The sequence below is a fragment of the Sinohyriopsis cumingii genome, chromosome 5 (genome assembly GCF_028554795.1).
Source record: "Sinohyriopsis cumingii isolate HCF-2022 chromosome 5, ASM2855479v2, whole genome shotgun sequence".
NCBI lineage: Eukaryota > Metazoa > Mollusca > Bivalvia > Unionida > Unionidae > Sinohyriopsis > Sinohyriopsis cumingii.
In genome coordinates this window covers 3,784,094-3,808,906 of record NC_142965.1, presented here as the reverse complement: position 1 = coordinate 3,808,906, position 24,813 = coordinate 3,784,094, and the positions used below count along the sequence as shown (strand labels likewise).

At 36.7% G+C, this 24,813-nt stretch overlaps 2 protein-coding genes across 5 annotated transcripts in view; one reads left to right on the top strand and one right to left on the bottom strand.

Annotated features, from left to right (window-relative positions):
• LOC149798548 (uncharacterized) overlaps window positions 1–11,113 on the bottom strand; it is a 134,663-nt gene extending 123,550 nt beyond the window's left edge. The window contains exon 1 of the mRNA XM_089957353.1: window positions 10,986–11,113. Coding sequence (XP_089813479.1) covers window positions 10,986–10,998 — 13 coding nt within the window. The 5' untranslated portion in view covers window positions 10,999–11,113. The remainder of the gene's footprint in view (window positions 1–10,985) is intronic.
• Window positions 11,026–23,287, top strand: LOC149798547 (uncharacterized). Of its 4 annotated transcripts, XM_089957355.1 has the most exons (4): window positions 11,160–11,272; window positions 11,461–11,569; window positions 17,198–17,510; window positions 20,185–23,287. In XM_089957355.1, the coding sequence occupies exons 3-4, from the start codon at window positions 17,207–17,209 to the stop codon at window positions 20,868–20,870; spliced, it is 990 nt and encodes a 329-aa protein (XP_089813481.1). In that variant the 5' UTR covers window positions 11,160–11,272; window positions 11,461–11,569; window positions 17,198–17,206; the 3' UTR covers window positions 20,871–23,287. The 4 variants fall into 4 exon arrangements, with proteins under 4 accessions (XP_089813483.1, XP_089813480.1, XP_089813481.1 ...); XM_089957357.1 differs by lacking the exons at window positions 11,160–11,272; window positions 11,461–11,569 and adding an exon at window positions 11,026–11,131; XM_089957354.1 differs by lacking the exon at window positions 11,461–11,569 and having other exon boundaries at window positions 11,146–11,272.
• The last annotated feature ends 1,526 nt before the right edge of the window (window positions 23,288–24,813 follow it).

Sequence of the window (24,813 nt, the reverse complement as noted above, 5' to 3'; positions counted from 1 at the left end):
TAAAATGTACACTGCTACGTGCAGACAAAAGTGTCTGCAAATATTTGCATCTTTTACTGAACAGGTGAGATCAGCCCCTAAAGCTCCTGTGTCATTACAGGTGTGGGTCTGATATATTGGTCATCAGAATAGCCTCCAGTGTCCAGTTAACTTCATAGTATGCAAAATTAACTATGTCTTTTATGTTCTGCATGTCTGTGATACTAGGGCAGTGATCAGCCCTTACTAATTTCTTACTGACATCATTGCTGGTATAAAAATATTGTTTAATATTAGTAGCTCTCAATTAACAGGCAACATGAAGCTTTCAGGATTCAAGATAAAAATATAAAGGATTGGTATCACACTCCCATGATTTTAAATTCTATGGGAAATTTTGTGAGTACTCCAAAACACAATTTTGCTTTACCAGACTGTGTCACAATCAGGAAGATGACTTTTTGAATGTATTAGTGGCCAAAACTTGTTCAAGGTGTGTTCTATTGTGTGATTATTTAAGGGAATGTTCTCAAAGTCATCAAGTAGTACTATCATTTTAAACACGCACAGACTTGTACCAAGAACTTGTCATGATAGCATAGTTTGTTCTGATTGAATGCACCTATATAACATGGACTGTGCTCACAGCAGATGAAAGATGTGACAATTTTGGTTTAAATGCTTAAAATGTTTTGCAAAATATCAACACATTTAAATTTTGGACATGCACATACACATGATCCCCAAAGAAACTTTAAAGTTGCAATCCTGGACTTCTTTCCCTGGAAAAATTGCTATTCCAGATCTGAAACTAGGAACCCTAATAACAAGGCATTTTTCCCCATGCAATAATTCAGAATTTGTATATTGTGTCACCAAAATACATTACATCAGAGTGTTAATTCCAATTCATTGTGAAATATTTTGAAGTAGGCTAAATGGCAAACTATATGTAATTCTGTTTACCTTACCAACCCAATATATTTTTGGGAGAGAAATTCAAAAATAAATTTTACAAAATTAACAAGCAAAGGGTAGCAACTATGATCAAAGTTCAAATCAGGATGGAAATGATGCTTATATTCAACTTTATGCTTCATTTTAAATCAGCCTGGAGAGACAAAAAGTTACCTACCAACCTACCTACCCTAATATTATTTCCCAATGTAACCAGAACCACATTTTTTTCTTATTGAATGATAAATGAATTAAAAATTAAGGCAGCTGATAACTCATGTTATTTTGTGTGATACTACAACAATAATTCTCAATGCCTTTACCTTGCCGTTATATAAATTTGTGTGCAGTTACAATGAATCAAAGAAGAAATTAAACTTTCTTTGCTCTATTAATTTCTTTAATTAGCATTTCTGATCAATACATTTCACAACACACTGGAAACAAATAAATGACAATATTCTGTTCATTTTTTCATCTCCTCTTTAAGCAACGCAGGTTTCCCTTTATTCTTATAGAAACTTTCTACACAGCAAGGTTAATGACCAAAATCCTTATTTCCTTGACCTGTTTTCCTTGGGTAGCCATTACATTTTTTCTTCCAGTCATGACACCATGTGCATAAAGCTAATAATGTTCCATTACTTTTTCATTTTTTAGCCAATGATTTCCAGGATTTATTCGATAAATCTTTCAGTCTCTTCAGCGCTCTGTGTATTCTTTATCAAAATTATAGAAAAGTCAATCTCTGAGAATCAAGCTATCAGCAGCTCTGTGCACAGCACCAAAGAAATAAACTTGTCATGGGAAAAGTACACGTATTAATAATTATTGCTACCTGGGTAAATGAACTTGCAGCTTATATACTGCATACTATTACTGCTTTAAGGTCAATACTGCAGTGTTAAGAAGCCATTAAAAGAATCATTTACTTTAAAAAAAACATTTAGAAGCCCAAATCAACAACTATTGTATCAAGTAACTGAAACTGAAAGAAACCACTAACACAATATCTAACCCATTGATGCCAAATACAGAATTAAATGTTCAAATGTCAAACACACAATTGACAATTACAATTACAATTAGTTGAGCAGATCCCATCATCCTATATATGTTGATTTAAAAATCCGACTTCTATTTTGAATGTTTTGATAATTTAATCTTCAAACACACAATGGGAGTGTTATCATTAGTTTCCCCCTCAAGCAAGTGCCTGTTTCATGAGTGAACCCTGTAACAGCAGATATCATTGTGTCTAGGAAAGACCACTTCATTACATTGTCTGTTTTTGTCAAACAGATAAAGGAAAATATTGAATTCGTGGAAAGTAAAGTCTAGATATTGTGTGACAGAAGATTTAGCCTAAAAGTAGAATCAGAAATGTATGGGACAATGCTATGTTGTGGAATTTGAAAAGAAATGTAAAGTCAAGGTCATTTTCAGACCATTCATTTTTGTGAAAATACAAACAAAAATCAATTATGAAAAAACTATTCAACCAATCATTGATATTACCGCAAGTTTGTGTGTGTGTGTGTGTGTGTGTAATTTGGATTTTTAATATAGCTTTAAAAGACATTTCAGACTTATCACCTCGATGTCTGCAGTGTGGCAGTTGATAGTGATGTCCAGCACTGGGGCATCATTCCGCAGACATGTAGCATCATGTCCCACCCTGTCACATTATCGTGACACCAGGCCCACCAGTCCTAAGACTAACCTCTTAATGCTGAGTGCCTAGTGAGAGAGCTGTTAGTACCATTTTTGTAAGTCTTTGGTATGACTTGACCAGGGTTCGAACTTGTGACCTCCTGCATCCAATGCAGATGCTCCAACCACTAGGCCAACAGAGCGGTCCCTACAATTACATTAAAATAAATAATAAAGCCATAAATTTGCAATCCTACCAATGGACCGTTGTAACGAAGCTAGAAATCGAATGATGATATTAAAAAAATTACCTCTTTCTAAAATTAATAGATGCACTAGACATTATGCAAGGTGCCATACTTTTTCTTGGTTATGTCGATTCAGCTGGACAGAAGGGTCTAGTTCATTCATATATTGCCTTTATTGCTTCAGTGTGATGTCTACGACAAATTTTATCGGTAACAGCGAAATCAGGACAAACAGTATAATATGAAGACATTTACATTTTACCGTAATTCAGAAATATCTTTTTTACTACTATTTTATAACGATCTTTCAGAAAAGTAAAAAAAAATGTTTAAGTTTGCAGTTGATTAAGCATTTTTACCAACTTGCAATTATAATACTGTAATCTCATAACATCTATGTTAAAATTAATTACAATGTATAGTTTCTACAGCAGTGTACTCTTTTAAAGTCATATGTCCAAACTACACTGCTGTATCTCAACATCCAAACAGTCACACTTTCAAGAATGAGTACAATGTGTATGAATGATAATTTTTATACATGTACAAAATGTGCTTATAATATAATAAAATATAACACTGAATTTACAACTTTAATATAAATTATTGCGGGTGACACCGAAGACCTCCCATTGCCCATGCCACTAGGAACCACCACACTGAATAATGAACCTTTCTCGAAGGTGGTGATGGACCTAGTAGGTCCGATAAAGCCGGCAGCAGAAAGTGGTAATCTTTATATACAAACGATAGTTGATTACTCCACCTGGTACCCGGAGACCGTAGCATTGAAAAACATTGACTCAGTCATGGTGGCTAAGGCCTTGTTAGGAGTTTGGTTGAGAGTTGGTGTCTCTAAGGAGATACTAACTGACCTGGGGACACAGCTTGTGAGCCAGGTGATGGAAGAGGTTACTGTCCATTAGATACCTGACAACTACCCCATATCACCCACAGTGCAATGGTTTGGTAGAGCGTTTCAATGGAACACTGAAACAGGCTCTGAAAAAGTTCTGTGAAGATTGCCCCAAGGATAGGGATCGATACTTTCCTATGATACCATTTGCGTATAGAGAAGTACCACAAACTAGTTTGTGGTTTTCGCCATTCGAATTAGTCTATGGGAGGACAGTCAGGGGAGCCATGGCTATATTGAAACATTTATCGATGGATGAATAAGCATCCAAGGAAGTGCGAATAACATGCTGTTGGTCTCTGCAACAAGCTGGAAGAGATTTCGAAATTAGCTCAGGAGAATCTCCATGACCCAAGGGGGAATCAAGCCAAATATTGCAATAAGAGGACGAAGGAATGTCACTTCGAGGTGGGTGACAAGGTGCTGTTGTTGCTGCTGTTAGGGCACAACAAACTTCAAGTCTCATGGAGGGGACCATTCGTCATAACAGAAAAAGGGTAGGTAGAACTACTGTGTCCGGGTAGGAGACAACAAGAAGCTGTACCACATAAATTTCCTGAAACATTACCATGAAAGAGAGACACCCAAAGAGTTCGTGGTTGCTATAGTTCTGACTGAAGAACCTGACAACAACAGAGGAGAGGCAAAAGTACTCCATAGTTGTCCTCTGACAAGGGAAGAAACCTATGTGGATGTTGTCCTTGACAGGACGTTAATGTCAGAGCAACATAAGGAAGTGGAGTCGTTACTCAAAGACTTCTCAAGCATCTTGACAGAATGACCTGGCAAGATGGAGTTGGAGGAGTTCACCCTGAAGTTACTGGATGAGAAGCCAGTGAAGTTGAAACCATATCCGCTACCCTATGCAAAATTAGAAACCGTCCGAAATGAAATTCAAGCTATGATAGACTTGGGAGTTATAGAACCAACTCAGTCAGCGTATAGCTCTCCTGTTGGGTTGGTGCAGAAAAAAGACGGCACACAGATTTTGCACCGATTACAGGAAGCTGAACAGGATCATGGAATTCCAGATAAAACTGTTACCTGATCCTGAGTCCATATTTGCCAGGGTGAACAACGCGAAGTATTTTTAAAAAATCGATCCGTCTAATACTGGCAAATTCCAGTCCAAAATGACAGTAAAACTTGCCTTTGCAACTCCAGATGGGACCTACCAGTGGGTAGTCATGCCATTTGGGGTCCAGAATGCGCCAAGTGTCTTCACACATATGATGTGAAAATTACTTAAACTGTTAAGGGGACCAGAGTTTCAAATTTCATGGATGATTTACTCTTAGTGACAGCAACTTAGGACAATCAAATCATTTTGCTGAAAAATGTTTTAGAGCAACTTCTACCAACGGGACAGACCACATGACCATCTAAATGCCATGTAGGGTTTAGGAAACTAACCTACCTAGATAATACCCTCAGCGAAGACACATTAATCCCAGATAGTTCAAAGGTCGACCAACTTTGGGATGCAGTATGACCGACCACTAAGACGGAAGTTCGATCTTTCTTGGGACTGGCATGGTATTATCGTCGACATGTTGCTAACTTCAGCACTATTGCTAGCCCATTGATTGACTTGGGAAAAGGCTCGATGAAAGTTATATGGAGAGAGACATGTGAACGACCATTTCAGACGTTGAAGGACAGACTGATGTCAAACAGTAGTGAAATTGCCTGATTTGACGTGCGATTTTGTCTTAAGTACTGACGTTTGTGACAGGTTTAGGGGCAGTGCTATAACAAGAGCATGACGGGAACTTATTCCCAGTTGCATACAGTAGCAGGAAGTGGTCAACTGCAGAACACAATTATTCAGTCTCTGAGAAAGAATGCTTGGCGATTATCTTTGGGGTATCTAAATTCCAACGTTACCTGAATGGATGATGGTTCCGCTACCATGTGGATATCTTTGGGATAAAGAAAGGCTACGGGAGTAAACCCAGACAGAAAATCCGGAGTGGAGCCCCGAAGGCAGCTGGGTGTCAACTACGACTTTCTACTGGCGATTCTTGCATCCTAACTGGTGCAAAATATCAGTGGCATCAAGAAAGCTCTAGGTCCTACAATGAAAGGGGTCTCCCCCCTGAAATCTCTGACCGGAGAGAAGATCACAGACCATAAGCAGTTGGCCAGATGGGTGGTGCACTACTCAGAGCTGTATTCCTGAGGGAAATGTCAGTCACGTTATGGCCCTAAGCAGCATACAGAAACTGCCCACCATCGACTCCCTCCCAAACGACAAAGCATCAGGTAGCAACAGCATTCCGTCTGAAGCTATAAAATATGGGAAACCAACATTGCTTCAGCCGCTGCATTAGCTAATCTGCCTCTGCTGTGAAGGAGTGGTCCCCCAAGACATGTGCAATGCCACCAGTCTTACCCTTTACAAAAACAAGGGCGACCGAAGTGACTGTAACAATTACAGATGGATCATGCTCCTGAACATCGTTGGCAAAGTGTACGCCTGCATCATCCTCAACAGGCTTTAGCTGCTGGTGGACTCATGTTTACCCAGAATCTCAGTGCGGATTCAGAGCAGGCAGGTCGACAACAGACATGATCTTTTCCCTCCGACAACTCCAAGAGAAGAGTAGAGAGCAAGGTCAGCCACGCTACATGATGTTCATCAACCTCACTAAGGCATTCGACCTGATCAGAAGGAAGGGCCTATCTGAACTTCTCAGTAAGATTGGTTGCCCCTCAAAACTCGGCAGCATGATAATCTCTTTCCATGCTGATATGAAGGGAATAGTCCTGTACGATCGATCCTCCTCAGACTCCTTTCCCATCAACACTGGCGTGATACAGGGCTGTGTGCTGGCACTGACCCATTTCGGGATCTTCTTCCCCCTGCTCCTTTCTTACTCCTTCGACTTATCCACTGATAGCAGATGTTGCCAAAACCCCAGAGAGAGCAGACGACACTCAAAGGGCACTACTCACATGGTCTCTCGAGACCGAGCTGCCAATGACGATGATGATAGATACAAGAGAATAGGAAAAGAGTAAGTGCATACCTGCCAACTTTGACAAGTCTGCCTCAGTAAGGCATTTGATTTTTTCTGTAAGATTGACCAGTGTTTAGCATGGTGCAACAAAATATCAATGACTGCTCTTGTAAAGCTGGAAAATGTAACAAAGTTCGACACATCGACGATAAACATTATGTTCAACTTAAAAGTTTGTAAAGTACGCGTGGACTTTATTTACCATTAGTAGTGGCACAAACTCGAGTTCCAAACCCTATGCAGCTCAACGGCTTGTTGCTGTCTCTCAACTTGACACAATTCTTGGAAATTCTCTTCCATTTCATATGATGAAGGCAATCATATCTCCTGCCATGAGACATACTCAAATTGTCACATGATGTCCAATTTTCGTAATTGTTTCCTTTCCAGCTTTTATTCACCAAAGTCTGAGTACTCCTTTTTATTCTTCTGTGTTGATTAGATTTTCCCCATAAACATTCATCTCTTTCTGGACGCCATTTTTAAAAATTCTATAATCAACAGTCTGATAATGCAGATGCCTTACATGAACAAATAGGTGCAGTTTAAAGTGTCTGGGGTGCTTCTGTAAAGTAAGTCTTGTTCCCTGACTAATTTTACTAGTTCTAAGACAAAACCCAGATCCAAATAAAACACATATGACCAATTATCCGGACTTTTTGGCAACGTTAATTTTCCATAGTTTTTGCTAGTATGCCATAAGTCCGTATTTTAAGGGTAATTTTCATAAGACTTATGGCAAAATCATAAGATTTGGCAGGTCAGTAAGTGCACATAGTTAAGAGAACAAGAAAAGAAAGAAGTACAAGATACAAGCTCATAGGACCCCAGAAATCCAATTATAATCTTTCATTATGTAAGCATAATGGAAAACTTTAAATAATAAGAGACAGACACCCTGGCGACAATTACAAATGACATAATAATAATAAAAGGCTACAATAATTGACATCGAACAGAAGCAAGGCTCTTTTAGATAACCAGGCAACCAAGTGCACCTCTAATGACAGGATATCTGAAAGGGCTTTGCAACTGACAGAGGATTATACACCTAATTTAAATTTATATAACATTTAATATTTGAAATCAGGATACATCAATCCATAGGAGAAAATAAGGATACATGTACAAAAACATATCAATCTACTTCTTTCTTTCTCATAAGGAATACTATACTTAGAAGACAAAATGATGGAAATAAGGCAATATCAAACTACAAGTATAAAATGGAATTTGAGTCAAAATAATTGGATTACGATAATACAATGTTTAACCAAAGAATTATTATTCAAATTGTCACCCAATATGGATTCTACCTTCACTATGTAAGGATATTTACACAGTGCTACTGTATAGAGAAATAGTTCACCCAACAAAGAATCTGCGAACAGAAAGTGCCCCCAGGCTTTTAAAGAGTGACCCCAGGCTTTTAAAGAGTGCCCCCAGGCTTTTAAAGAGTGACCCCAGGCTTTTAAAGAGTGCCCCCAGGCTTTTAAAGAGTGACCCCAGGCTTTTAAAGAGTCAGTTGTTATAAAGGGACATAACTATCCGATTATGGGAGGGTGGGGGAACCCAAGAACCTCTCAGCATGAAACTCCATGGTTTATAGGGTACTACATTTCCAGCTCTTAGATGAGCTACCAGACGAAACTAGATTACTAAAAGTTCTGGGGAAACAAGTAAAGACCAGGACCAAAGAGGAACTATAACTCAAAAAACACACCATGAACTAGACAAAAACCTAACTCGTTTAATTACAAAACAATTTTGATATTCAAGATTAAATTAAACCTAGCACCAAGGTGCAAAGAAACAATTGGAAAACAGTATGCTAAAGCATACAGAATAACTAGAATATATAATAACAGTATGCAAAACACTCACAAAACAAACATAATACACTTAGACACCTTATTTATTCTCATACTTAAATTTAGTTATGGCTTAAAAATAATATTCCAAATTCTATCTGTACAGTTAGGTTTACATAAGGAAAACAACTATGGCCAATTTGATCTAATAAATGCTGTCCAAACAACAAAGGAATCATCCAACAGAAGCAATCACCAAATAACACTACACATGGACAAAATCAACTCTGGCAAAGTCACTTCGGAAAACTACTTGACTGGCATCAATGGAGGATAATACCAACTCTAGGACATGATAATACAGTTGGGGGGGGGGGGTAGTACAATCAAAGATTCCAAGCAGATGGGGATACAAACCAGGCCCACTGCCAGAGGGAAGGGAGTACACCACATCAAGCTTCCTTTGGGATAAGAATTTGATGAATAAAAACAAATTTAATTAATTAAATTTCATTTAAGTCACAAAAACTTATAACACTTATGGGTGGACACAGAAAACCTACACCAAAAACACATTTTATTCGGAACACCAGGGTGTCACCTTAAAGTTCAAACCAGCTAATATGCTGAGAGAGTTGAAGGGTGTCAACACTCACAAGATACAAGTTTGATATACAAAATGGGAACGTAGTATAGATAGCATACCTAGCAGACATAATGGAGTGAAAAATAGTGCAGAATTTGGAGAGGTGGATATCCTTTGCAGAAGTGTGGAAGCATTCAATGTAGATTATTCTTCTGTTTCTTTATTTTTTATTATAATTTTATAGATATGAAAACTGACAAATTTTCTATCATAATTAAATTCTAAAGTAGTAACTGTTGTTTACTAAACTGTTATTTCAGATAAGCATATATGTGTACAAACACACTATAATGATTATGTAAGATGCAATTTCAACTTATGTATGACTTGTCATTATGGTATTTCATGCAAAAATGGCGTGGCGTGAAAAAAGTGAATTTATTATTGAAGTTGTTTGTTCACAAAACATTTACGTATTACCATATGTAAGAAATATGCAATTTCAGCTTGAAATAGCCATGAGGTCAAGATTATACACACTGAGACAACTGACCTATATTAAAATGGTGCATGTATTTGAATGCATGCTGTGAATTTATTTTTTAATATATCACGAAAAGGAGTTCAATGTCAAATTTTAAAAAATTAGATTGTAAGAGTAACATTTAATTTCAGCACGTATATGCCTCAAGAATATAATGTCATACTAACATGTTGGGAAGGGGCACTTGATAAAAAGGCATGGAAAGACTTTCAGATGTACCTGGAACATAAGTATAGTCTATTTGTTCTTATAGCTGAATGCTCACCCAAAATTTCTATATAACCACATGTAAGAAATATGTAAATTTCAGGTTGAAATAACACGAGGTCAGGACTTTGCAATGTGACCAAACCCAATATTACAAATGTGGATATTGCAAGTGTTTGAATGCTTCCTCTGAAAAGATATAAAGTTCAGTTCAATTTTGAATTCAGCACACATAATTATGCAGAAATCATTCAGATGTTATTTATTCTAAAATTCTGAGAAAACAATTATCCGCTGCTGCTAAAGACAGATCCTTGACTTGAGTAGTTTAAGGACAAGGGCTCTTCACTTCCACCTGTATAATCCAGAACTAACGAGTTTTAATACTTCAGGTTAATTTGGTCACTTCTTACGCAATCAATGATTCCTCCGACATTCCTCTCTTTCTCCCCCTGACCCAACCTATCCCTCTTCCCTCCCTAATAAATGCTGGGAATGACAACCGCGATACACGGGCATTCGATTTGATCAGTTCAAAGCGGGAAACTAATGATAATACCCCCTCCTCCCCCCCCCCCTTTTCCAAGTAACTGTCAATTGGGAGTACGGGTGGGTAATATTAGTTTCCTGCTTTCAGTTTCAGTGCTTGTACCGTGAAGTATGTCAATGCTAAAAGTGGGTGTGTCACTCAACCGTGTCAGAAACCCACATGTCGATAGTCTAATATTTTATTATTTTAACCATTTTTAACATGGTCATTAAAATTACAGCAGCACGCCATGTAAGATACGTGGCCTCAACTTGCGCACATGTTCGGTTGCCGGTGCAGGATGACCCTGAGTGTAACCCTGAGTGACATTGAATTTTATTCGTCCGGGACTGGTACCTCTTGGGGAAAATTGACAGCGCTGGTATTTAATGCTTCATGCAAAATACATATTTCTGTCTGTTGCTGAATTATTGTATACCAGATTAGAGAAGAATTCAAAAGAAATAAGTTTACTATAGCCTGTATGTAAACAAGCAAAACCATTGCAAATAGACGAATTTTAAGCACATACCTCTACCAGCCATGTCGACTCAACAGCTCTCCTTCTTTTACAAGAATGGTTCCATTCATACAGTGTAACCTAGAAATAACGATTAGAAGCAAGGATTTTACAATGAAAACCAGTCTGTCGCACCTTCCCAGGAAAGGACATACAAGGTCTGGTAGCCAATCAATGATAAACATGTGTATGACGTAAACAATATGTCTGCGCCCGTTTCATTTCAGGAAAAGAAAAACTTGTGATAAAGAAAATACATTTTAGACGATTCTCTGCCACGAAAACCGTACCACGGCATAGTAATTTTACAAGCTTGATATTTATTCCAAATATAGTTAACAATATGGATAGCTGTGTTTTGTCTGTAATATCGTTTTCTCGCTGTTGCTAACAACGCCGAAAGGCAATTTTCAACGACCATACTTTTGAACGTAATTATCCAGTAACAGTGCTATAGAAATAAGAACGAATATGATTTTTTTTTCAGGCATGGAAAAAAACTTGAAGCAGAAACCATAATATCTGAACCGTATAGAGACACCTCTGCATTCGAGTTTCTCTTGGTGGTTCTTATACCCTACAGTTAGTCCTACAACGTAAGACACATCACCTGGTATTTTTGTTGGGGGACGGGTATGGGTCTTACTGCCTAACTAACGGCGCTGTGTAGCGAGTTTTAATGTCGACTAACAGTGTAACGAAAGTCAAATTTTCAGGAATATCACACAACTGGCAACCAATAACAGTGATGTTCTACAAAGTTAAGTATGTTTTTGCCAGGTTTTACTTACCCTGATGTCTTTTCTCTAATAAATTCAAATTCCCACAAAAGAAATGGACCTGTTTTTAAGTTTCGTTGGCCTACATTTCAGTTGGCTGGAAAGTGATGAAAGCTAATAATGCCGAAATAAGGTTAAGTTGAATATTATTCTTTAACAAAACGAATAAAACTATATTATGCCTATTGGAACTGTAAGCAATGTTTCATTTCGTTCAAGAAACATATCCACCACATGAACCTACTTAAACATACTTTGCCATACCTTGACTACCATCGCACTGCAACAAATTCAAATGTTAATATCATTTGAACATGAAATTGCATCCATTTGCTAGTGTCATATTTTCATTCTGCAAGGATAAAGACAGCACAGTAAGTATATTGAGTACACATAAATTAGTGAAATAGGTGGCCAGGTGTTTGAGATATTTCTGAAACTTAGACCACACATTCCGATGTCAACAGGCTATATACAAGGTCGTTATTTGGATAGTAAGACATAGCACTAAAACAAAAACAACATGTGCTATGTCTTACATTCTAGGACTAACTACATTATACTGTAGTAAATGGCACACAGGTCACGTAGGTGTTCAGACCTGACTGTTTCAGTGATAGGTGGCTCTCTTGTTTTAATTTTTTTTACAGTTTGATTACACATTTGCTTAAGTGTAAATTATTCGCTTTATTTGGATCCTCATTCATTCATATTCCTTTTGGAAGATAAAAGATTACATGTCCAGAGTATATGGCAAAATCAATGTCAAATTATATGGAAATTTTTGGATGAGGTCATCCTAAAGGTCCAATACAAACTGGATTGAATGCTTGTACTATAGTATCACAATGAAAGCTGCATGTATTGAAAACAAATTCATGTTCTTTGATATAATAAACCCAACATCCTCTTTTCTTGACCAAGTTTAGTACCTGGCCCCGGATTATAGACAGTTCAGCCCAAAGACATTTTGGCCCAACTTGAAAGACAATTCGCTCCAACTTGAAAGACAGTTCGACCCAACTTAACAGTAGTTTTACCAATATCTTTTTCTTCAGACAAGAAAAATAATAGAGTGTGTGTGTCTTTCTCTCTCCCTGTCTCTTGTATGAAAACAAAATAAATGTCAGAAAGGGAGAAAGGGAAACAGAGCAAAATACATCTGAGACCATATTCACAAAACTCCCCAGCTTGAGTGCACATACATACATGCATGCATGTATACATACATACATACATATGTCTGCACGCATCATTATACTCATTAGATACTTACCGGTATTTGTCTCGGTTCTAAATAGTGTTGTTTCTTTGTTTCTCTTTTTTTATGTCTCTGAAGTTGGATTAATTATTTTATTCATTTGTGGATAAAATGATAATATAAAGGTAGGAAACGCAAGTAGAGACTCTTATTATTGACACCTGGAGCTATTTTTCACAGTAAGTAAAATCAAAATGTAAAGTATCTGGGGTTCCCCAAGGTTCTGTGCTAGAGTGTTTACTATTATTTTTATGTCAGCGATAAAGCAGTCCACTTTAATTGACAAGTGATACTATTTGCTGATGATACTTATTACTTTTGTTGTGACTTCTTCTACAGACCCACCACAAGTGCAAAGGATTATACATTGATCTTGACAAAACTTGCTGCATGGATAAATGACATGCTTTTTTTGTTCAACACTTCAGAAAAGGACATTAATTACAAACAGGCAGACCGGCTTTTCTTATCCGAAGATCTCTTTTGACAATATGCATTTGCTTCCTGGTCCAAGTAATAGACACTTTGGACTAACATTATCCATTGATGCTAAATGAACTGATCATATTTGTATGATAATTCAGAATACATATAAATATCTGTGTTGTTTGTGACTAAAAATTCTTTTTGACGGAAGATTTGATCCAATTATTTTTACACTGTTCATGCCTCAAAGATACAACATACTGAAGATACGGGTTTAACTGCAACAACCGTATTTTATATATTAAAATAATGATCATAACAATATATCACTGGCATGACCTTCTATGGCATTCTACCCCATATCACTGTATAAAATATCAACGAATCTTGGCTAGCGAAGATTGGGCTATGTACAATGTATTCTGTCGCAGTTAAGAGGCTAATGAGAATTTTTTTTTCTATCTACTTACAAGTGAATATTTTGTTGATTAAATACGCTGATCTCATGTTAGAAAGGAAGTAAATTGGAATTAAAAGGATTAAATGATCATGGTTGGGTATTTATCAATGTGTAAAGTTTACCTAATCACTTACAAAGTTAACATAAAGTCCTTCTAACTTTATTTACTTTGTGAGTGATTAGGTAAAATTTACTCATCGATAAATACCCAACTATGATCATTTAGTCCTATATTGAAAAGACTTCTATTAAAGAATTTGTTACTGAAATTTTGGAACAAATAATTATTAATTTAATTTGAGTACCTATATGACCACATTGACAAATATTTTACAACATGTCATACAGGTCATGTAAGCTTTCAGTACTGACTGTTTTAGTAATGGGTGTCATATTTTAGACTGCTCAGTTGGCCTAGTGGTTAGAGCGTCCGCCTCGTATGCGAGAGGTCGTGGGTTCAATCCCTGGCCAAGTCATACCAAAGACTTACAAAAATTGTACTAACAGTTGCCTCACCTGGCACTCAGCATTAAAAGGTTAGTGTTAGGACTGGTCGGCCTGGTGTCAGGATAATGTGACTGGGTGGGACATCATGTTACGTGTCTGTGGCATGATGCTCCAGTGCTAGACATCACTATAAACTGCCACATTGCAGACACTGTAGCAATATGACTGAAAAATTGTTAAAGCTTTGTTAAAAATTTTTCCAAAAAGATCACATATTTTAGAATTTGATTGTACATACCTTTAAATAGCAATTATTTGCTTTACCTCAATCCTCAAAAATCTGTTTTCCCTGCAAAGTCATTATATACCTGCCCCCAAGAAATACATATTTGTAAATCAAGTGCTTGAACACATTTGGATGAGGTCAACTGATAGGTCAACCGGATATAATGTCATTTTCGGCAATTTCACAATGAGAGCACGTGGACAAAGATTCTGCTACTCCTTTATATGTTATGATTAAATACTACATCTTTTCTTGACTCAGTTTGATAGTTGCCCACCAGTGTAAAATTCCATTCCAATCATCAATTTTTGTCTTGATGGTTTTTTTTTTTAAATTTCATTTGCAGAGCATTCAAGAGGCAGGATTGAATTGACTTTGGTTAAACTATAATAGTATTAAATGTTACAATATTTAGTTTGAGTAAATGTCCCTACATGACTATGTCAGCATACACTTTAGAGAGTACATACTAATTTCCAGCCAATGTGGGTATGTGGGAAAGCTTGCCAGTAGCTTCTCGTGGGTCGGTGGTTCTTCCCAGGGTTTTCCAGGTTCTTTCTCCACCATTAATACTGGCCACCATGCATAACCTATCATGTTCTGAAAATGGCGTTAAACCCAACAACAACAACAACAACTAATTTCCACATAGAACAAGTTATTTATTCCTGTTTCAATTCTGTGCATTATTTTTGAAATTGCAAAGTAAAACTATTCAGTTAATGTAATCAGCTTAAAACAATAATGCTCATGGTCAAGAATCAGTAATGATCATGAAGTGGTGGGTTCTTTGCAGTAATTATTTCCATGTGGTGTCACCATATAATTGATATTACTGTCAATGATGAAAGAAATTACATGTAGTATTGTAGAGATAGCATGTCATGTCTGATGCAGCTAGTGTTATTTTTAAGACCAAGACCAAGTGTACTTACATTATTGTCCAGTTTCTAATTTGCATAATCCATCAGCATTTACTATTTTAAACTTATTAAGTACCACTTTACTTATATGTAAAAAAAAATTGGGATTGAGAGGGCATATTCAGTTTATTATACTGTGAGAAATTTAATTAAAAGAGTGGGAGTGAGATGGTCTAAAAATTAGTAAAGCAGAAAGTATAAAAAGCCTAGTAGTCTATGTCAGGCAGCGATGTATGAGCTGTTTCAAAATCCTGGCCACAGGATGACAAAAAAAGAATTAAAAAAGATTTTCTTCATCCTCAGAAACATTGTTGGTATGGAATGCTGTACCTTATACCTGAATTAGTTAATGCCTTATCTTGTACAGATGTATATGCACTTGTAATATTTTTTTAAAAAAATACCTGAATGTGTGGTAATGCTTGTTTTCAATATACACGTACATTTATTTTCAAATATGTGCATATTATCCAGATTTTGCGGTGATTGACAGACTCTTTAGACCCCAGAAAAGAATTGTTTTATTTCTGGTGACTTTTTTATGTTGCAAAAATTTCATAACCGTTTAATTGACATCATTGAATTTTTGGAATTTGTAATCTGTTCATGATTTTTACTTTTACCGTCAGATGAAATGATAATATAAACACTCACTTTGATTTGTGTCCCTCTTAATTGCACAGATTACTCCACTGTACAATGTGAGGCATTTTCATTTCTGCAAAAATACACCCATAATGGGGATAGGAGAAACATCTATATGTAGAATGGGGTAACAGAAAAATCCATGTACATGAAAAAGGAGCATATGAAGTACTGTATATGTGAAAAGGGGGACTGCATAAACATACATGTACATGTAGAATGGGTATAGGAAATGATGTATGTATAAAAATTGTGATAGGAATTATTTGTATATGTAGAAAGTGGGGTATAGGAAATAAGTATGTGTAGAATGAGGGGTATAGCAAATAAGTATGTGTAGAATGAGGGGTATAGGAAATAAGTATGTGTAGAAAGTGGTGTATAGGAAATAAGTATGTGTTGAAAGTGGGGTATAGGAAATAAGTATGTGTAGAAAGTGGGGTATAGGAATTAAGATGTGTAGAATGTGCGGTGCAGGATATAAGTATGTATAGGATGTGGGGTATAGAAATTAAGATGTGTAGAATGTGGGGTATAGGAAATAGGTATGTGTAGAATGTGGGGTATAGGAAATAAGTATGTATAGAATCTGGGGTGTAGGAAATAAGTATGTGTAGAATGTGTGGTATAGGAAATAAGTATGTGTAGAATGTGGGGTATAGGAAATAAGTATGTGTAGAATGCAGGGTATAGGAAATAAGTATGTGTAGAATGTGGGGTATAGGAAATAAGTATGTAGAATGTGGGGTATAGGAAATAAGTATGTATAGAATCTGGGGTATAGGAAATAAGTATGTGTAGAAAGTGGGGTATAGGAAATAAGTATGTAGAATGTGGGGTATAGGAAATAAGTATGTAGAATGTGGGGTAAAGGAAATAAGTATGTGTAGAATATGGATAGGAAATGTATGTTGCTTGTCATTATTTTTCAGCTTTACAAGATAAGAAATTTTTCATTTTCTTAGTTATGAATCTAATTTTAGACCTCTTATTTTAGGCATAGAAAATGAATGATCCAGAACAAGCTAAGCAAGAATGGCATGACTGGGTGGGAGAACTTTTTGAACCACACTTTGGTATAACAGTTGAGAGCTTGTTAAACAAGGACACTCCTGTTAATGAGGAGTCAAGTATTCAGTCAAAAGTTCATTACGTAGCACCTTTTGATGCTGATGCCATAAGGAATGTGTACAGGAAGGTCCACATGATGACTGTTCTGGATGAGGAAATGAGGGTACAGAAATGGAAACGGGCAAAAGGAGAGGATGATTGTCAGAAGCAAATGGATGAGGATACACAAAGATCAGGAGGTATTCAAAAGTCTTTTTGTTCATTGGAGTCAGTTTTTTCGTGCTTTTTAGAACAAAAATGACATTTGTGGTCAGTTTTTAATCATGTAGGTTGATCTGAGGGGATTCAGATTGTCATCGCAGTTGCATCATTATGTTTTTGTTTCACAGAAATAGGTATCCTACATACAGTGCCGAATTAAGGTCAACCAGGGCCATAAGCACTGAAAATATTATGGTGCAAACCCCACCACCACCAAATGTGAAACTCAACATACAATATTAAAAGCTAAAAAGGTGGGAAAATACAAGTGTTGCCATCATTCCAAATCAAAAGACTGGTACATGCAGATCAAAATGGTCATATATAATTAATTCAATTTAATCAACAACAATTAATTTGAATTTTTTTCTGGTGCCCTTTTTGTGCTTAGTAAGCTTAATGGATAATCACATAGACAATTGACCTTCCATAATTGATTACCTAGAATTAAAACTAATCTCTATTCTATTTAAAGTCACCCTCTAATAAACAAACTAAGCTGTATTCTATTTAAAGTCACCCTCTAATAAACAATGTCAGAAAGATGAAAGCCACATAATTTCATACCAATTTACTGGAAATCCGTTTATAAATATCAAAGCTCTCCCTAGCGGTTCGACACTGAAAGCTTCGTTGTGGAAATCATAAAATTCATTCTGTTTATAATTACTGAAATTATTGAGGGTCCAAGTGATTCACAACCTGAGAACACTAAGGAACCATGACCAGCATTTAGTGGTCTGTGATGTGCTAGAAGTGCTTACAGAAAGTTTGAATATGTATAGAGTATGCAGAAATTTGTGTTTAAGAAAAAGGATTGAGGTCTTTAGGGCTTACAAAAAACTTGTAATAGTTGTTGAGGATCCACAAATTTGTATTTTAAAAAAGTTTTCCACTTTGCTGTAGGAGTAGGTTCAGTAGCATTGAGGCTAGACATTTACATCTCAGCCCTTACTGTATTATTCGTGAGCTGTCCAAATCTAACGTAAATCAACCACTGACAGTCTTTCCAGTTGTCCCAGTTTTTCCAACTTTTGCTACTTTTTCAGACATTTTTGTTGTTTTTCCTACTCATTTTCAAATGACCCCACTATTCCTACTTTGTTTTCTTTTTCTTCTTCAGTTTGATGTTGAAAATACACACTGTATAAATAAACGTAGCAAATTAAATTCAGATAATTGTCTCCGTGATTTGGAATTAATTATTTAAGAAGATAACGGTACCTGAACTTAAAAAACAGATAATATGAGTAAGAACCTGCTGTTCAATTATTTTATGAGGATAGGTCACATAAAGGTTTTATTTTTCAGTAATTTACATAAATTACATACTGCATTTCTTTGTAAGTATATCTCAGTTTTCCCAGATGTTTTTTAAAAGTTAGGCATACTGTATCACTACTTTTTTTTAAAATGGTTGGCTTACTTTATCCCTGCTTTAAAGAAAATATGAAGACATATTTTAACCCTACTTTTTCACACAGAGAAAGACTGAATAATTATGTTTCTGCTTTAAATATGGTAAATATTTGTGAAGATACCATTTCAAAGTCTAGAAGAAATGGATAATTTCATCGGGACACTATTTGGTTTTGATCATGTTGTTTACCATACTGATTGTGCCAGATCTAACCTTGTGGATATTTATTACCAATGATCATAACCAAATTGAATCATCCAAAAACATGATTTTACAGTGTTTTACAGATTTTGATTATTGTAACTACAAAAATATCAGTTTTATACTTTCCCTGGTTGTAGTAGGTAATAGGTCTAACACCATTGAGTCATACAGTGTATCTCGAAGGATTGTCTTGTAAACAGGTACACAAGAATCGTCTCTTACAGTCCACTTTTCTCATTGTAGTTGTGCTTGGATGTATTGTATGCCAGCCATCTGGGCTGAGGTGGCATCCTTTTTTGGTGATAAAGAAACCTTGCAGATATCTTCCATCAGCAGTCAGTCAGTTGCATAAAGTCCAAAAACTATTAGACAGTCCTATCCTGGGCAGTGATTGGTATGTTTTTATGGATATGTGGTACTGACTGTGGTATTAAGTCTGTCAGACCATGAGGACAGCTGCTGCCTTAATTTGAATGGCCTAAACAGGTGGCACAATATAAAATGTATAAATTCAAAGTTAAATAACTTCATTTATCATCGGAATTGTAATGATCATTAAATATTGACCAAATATATACCCTGTAAAGTGATACAGTTTTTCAAATAAAAGCCTGGTTTTACATAAATTTCATAAGTAATGAGCAGACTTAGTTTGCTTGGTTCTGACAAATCGTCAGTCAAATGCAACCTCTTGTCCTATTATGACCTCTCCTCAACAGTCCTTCACTCCTGTCTGCCCCTCATGAGATCACAAGACCTCTTCATCAGAACAATACTATGTACATTTTTAATGTGCTCTCCTCGTCTTCTGTTTGTCACCTAAAGACAAAATGGATGCAACATGCCTCCTCATCTGGAAAAAATACCTTTTTGTAAAATGTACTCCTCTTAAAAGCATTACTAGCTAAGGCACTGAACGAGTAGGCAAACATAGGTCTGTTGTAATGATGGTACCTTCATAATTATTTTTCTAGAGCAGGCAAGATATAAATTGCTTTTGTTTATATTTGACTACTTTGTATTTCTAGGTTCACCGCTTCAAATGAGCAAAAATGATATTGATCTAAATGATTCCTGTATCTGGAACTCGGAAGAGATTGCTGTCCTTAGGCAGGTCTTCAAAGCTATCAAGAAACAAAATGTGGAACTCTCAGTTCATGTGCGAGAGTTAGAGACAAGAAACAAAGAGTTGGAGGAAAAGGTCTCTGGTCAGGGAAAGGTCATGCAAAAACAGAAAGGGGAATTATTGGAAGTAAAGAAGGCTAATGCAAGATTGAAAATTCATTGTGATTCTTTGCAGTCTGAATTAGATTTAGCTCTTGCAAAGTGTGGTGCTTTTGAAGAAGTGTTAAAAGACCTTAAACTTGAGAAGGCTGAGATGATGCAAGAAGTATATGATAACCATGTTGCCATGGATAAACAGAGATTAGAAAGGGAGGTAATTCAGATGAAACTAGACAATTTGAAACAGGTGGCACTTGCTGAAAAATTGACAGCAGTTGAAAGTGTGAAAACAAAATGCCAACAGAAGATATTTGATTTACAGCAAGAAGTAAAGAAACTGACAGAGGAGTTAAATAAAGAAAGATATGACCACAAAAACACTCAGCGTGGATTGAAACACCTCAGACAACACTTTGCCAGTCTATCTGTTCAGGACATATTACCTCCAAATGCAGTTACTAAGGACCAAATAGGACATGTGGCATATTGAAAAATAGAATGGATGAATGTGACCACTACAGGTTGTGAAAGTAACATTGTTCCTAATTTTATTGCAAGGGCATTTACATGTACTTCAGTTCTCGGCACTGGTCAGTCCTAACTGTAAATTCTTGTAAGAGAACTGAGAGTCTATAATAATATCACTGAGTTCAATTTTAGTTAAAATCCAATATCTATATGGACAATAGGCTGTTTCATTAGTCAACTACAACAAGTAGAAAGGTACAGAACAACTGCAAATTTGAAGACTATAATTCCTAAGAAATCAAACTTTAACAAAAATGTCAAAGAATTCAAAACTGAGCTGGTCTGGAATGAAAACCTTCATCAAGAAAAAGCCATAGAATTTGTATTGGGGTTTTCCATGAAAATATTAGCCTGCCTTGAAATTTTGTTTAATAAAACCTTAAAAGTATTCATTCAGAAAGAAAATGAAATAGAGACCAAGTGATGGAGATAATCTCTGGTGTGCTTATATTTAGAAAAGAAATCTAAAGCAGTATGTTAAAGATTTAGATGATATGTACTTAATTGTCTGCAAAGTCAAGCAAAATTTCTTTGGTTGGTTACTGGTCACCATTTAACCACAGAAACTTAATGCACTCCTAGCTTGTTAAATATCATCATACTGTGGGTTTGGTCATTATCTCAAATCACAGCTTTCAATGCCACAAACATGTTTTGGTGTGGTAAGACCAGATTGGATACTTATTTGCCATGTAAACTGAATATGAGTTACCAGGTGCAATATGTAGCATTTGCAAGAAACAACAGCACTGATGGAGTTCCAGACTTCATAAATGATAACAAACCAGTAGCAGCTCCTCCATCATGCCGAATTGCGTCATTGGTATTGCCCATAATGTGACTGTGTTTGGCACCAAAAGTAAATTTGTGGGCATATCTGCAAAACCCAATTATGTGACGGGGGAATTGCATGTGAAAAAATCAATGAGCCTTCATGAAGTTGTTGTCATTGCAGTAAAAATCCAGAGTTGAAATTCCGGTTAGAGCCAAGGACAAAGTTTATTAATCTACAGCAGTGGTGCCTGCCTGAACTTGAGGTCACACAGTTGTTTAAGACTGAGGATCTGCATGATTGGATGTATCCTTGATAAACATCATAGCTAGGCCTGCAGATTTTGTTTAATCATCACTATATGGCAAGTGTGAGAATCATTGTGAAAGTATCAAAAGTGTTGAGAATTGCATTGCTTTCCTTTCCATAAATGGCATAGCTTGGACTGTTGAACAATGCTATGAAACTGTTGTTAACAAAACCAACTTTGAGTAATCATTATTGTCATAACTTGTGAATTTTCCATTCATTTCCAAGAAAGCCTGATAAGGAAAAAAAATACCTAGACTTGTCCTGCACTTGTAATTCTATTTTTGAGCGATCAGGGACCCCAGCCAGGTATGAATAATAGTAAAACTTGACTTTGCTTCAACCTGCCAGCACAGGCATATCAATGTAAAATGTGGGAATTGATGTATCTTTGAATTTTGCCATTGTTTTTACTTATACATTATTAGTTTCATATTTTACCTTTTGCTAAATCAACTATATGTTGTTGAATGGCTTCATTGATGATTGTACTGATTGGGGCTGGTATTGTTGCTGTCAATGGAAGTGTAACTAGAACCATCTTTGTTGGTACTTGAGTCACTAATCATCATAGCTGATCTTGAATTGATTGAATTGCTTGCAGTCCTAGATTTTTCAACCAATCAGCAAAAACATTTTATATGTCTATGAACAACATGCATTTCAAATAGTTTGGGAATTGGTGAAAACAAGGACATGATCACTTTTGGTGTGCTTGTAAACATCCCTGAAGAACACCAATGCTAGTTCCATAATATGTCATGTAAATGGATTTTCTTGTGTTAACAACATGCATTGGTATTACACATCCATTAAATATAAGGCCGATCTCTAATTATAGCTGTATTGTCAAAATCTCCCTGTGCTGGCCCAGCATGTTTCTGTCCTGATCCGCAAGAGTAAAATGAATATTTGCCAACCTTCCATTGTGCTATGGAAGATACAGAGTTTCTGGGGGTGCAATAAAGAGCAAAATACTCAGTGGAAAATTAAATGAGAACCCAAACATTATATAACTCTAAGAGGTTATGTCCATGAAGCTACACTCGTGGAAGCTCTGCTTTCGAAACTGCCACTGATAACGTCGCAGGTCAGGTTCAGCTGAACCATTCATTCAATCCTGACAATTTCTGGTGAGATATGGTATCGAGATCCTCTGGGCCTTGCATGTAAGATTCCTTTGCTTTTTCCTCAGGAATTTAATTAATATGTTCATACAAACTAAGAACAAATATCAGCAATGACACTGCAATGTAAACCGTGTGCTGAGGAGATATAATAAATAGCACAGACATGACTCTCCGACTTTTAGTTCGTATTTTTAGATTTTATTGCCTTTGGCAGTCACCAAAGAAATCCTTTCTCATATCTTTTCACCAACTGACGAAAAGACCCATGAACAACGCGATCGAATATTTAGGCAAACTAAATTACGCAGTGTTGCTAGTGCAATCTCGAGTGTGCGATCCTGTACGACAATTGGTGCACAAAGAGTCTCTTTGGTTTCATTTATGAGATTATGATTATCGAGGTAACTCTCAGGATTGTCTTTGCAATTACATGCTACATCACAGAATTGATATCGTGAAAAATCACCTCAGAATGTATAATGATATACATTGTATCTGCAACAAAGTTCAAGCATCAATTTGCAAAAAGTTCTTGGATGCTTGATCTTATTCTTGAGTAACCGCTGGCAAATTGGTGTGGCTTTATGAATGACTTTTGGTATCCTGTTTTCTGTCCAACGGATATGAGTGTACAAGGGTCCAGGTTCAGATTCTGGTTCAAGTGCATTTATGACTTCGGGTTCGGCTTCAGGTGGAGGTGCTTGCTGCCTAAGACCTCATTTCTCAGGTTTTCCCTCTTATTTGTCCCGTAAGCCTTGCAAACATTGCCTCGCCATTGTCTAAACCTTCAGCTTATAAATGAACAGTAATATGTAGGGAACTGAAGAAGAAAAAGAACGATACAAAAGGGGCAGAGCAGTACAAGGCAGTCAACTGGGAAGTCAAGAAAAGCTTGAAGAAAGCAAAAGAGAACTGCGTAGAAGAAATGTCCAAAGACATTGAGAGAAACTTTAAAAGGGACAACAGCAGGAAAGCATACCAACTGGTCCATGTTCTAACAAACACAAAACAATGGCAAGTTACCTCCTTACAGGACAAAGCTGGAAACTACCTCACAGAAGAAAAAGATATTCTGAAAAGATGGACGGAGTACTGCGCAGAACATTAAAACCACTGAGCCACAATAGATCTAGAGGTACTGAACGTCCCTCCAGCAACTAACAACGACAACCACCCTATCATGCAAGAAGAAGTAGAAGCCGCAGTGAGATCAATGAAAAAGTGTAAGTCAGCAGGAGTGGACAACATCCCAGCAGAACTAATCCAAGTTGGGAGAGAAGCAATGATTAGCGCCCTCACAAACATCTGCAACAAGATCAGGCAAACAGGAGTATGGCCATCGCCATTAACCCAATCACTGATCATCACCCTCCCCAAGAAAGGCAACTTGCAACAGTGTCAAAGCCACCGTATAATCAGTCTTATAAGCCATCCAAGCAAAGTCATGTTAAGGATACTGCTGAACAGACTAAAACCACAGGCTGAAAAGATCATTGCCGTGGAGCATGCGGGGTTCAGAGCAGGGCGCAGCACATCAGAGCAGATCTTCATCCTCAGGATATTGTGTGAGAAGTACCTCCAACACCAGCAAGATCTGTACCACGTCTTCGTGGATTTCAAGAAGGCTTTAGACAGGGTAGGGCATGCAGACTTGTGGGCGACCATGGGACTGTACAACATCAATGCCAACCTCA

Coding starts and splice junctions, on each gene's coding strand:
- LOC149798547 (XM_089957357.1), top strand. CDS start 17,207: ATGAATGATCCAGAACAAGCTAAGCAAGAATGGCATGACTGGGTGGGA. Junction 17,511..20,184: donor GGATACACAAAGATCAGGAG/GTATTCAAAAGT, acceptor TTGTATTTCTAG/GTTCACCGCTTCAAATGAGC.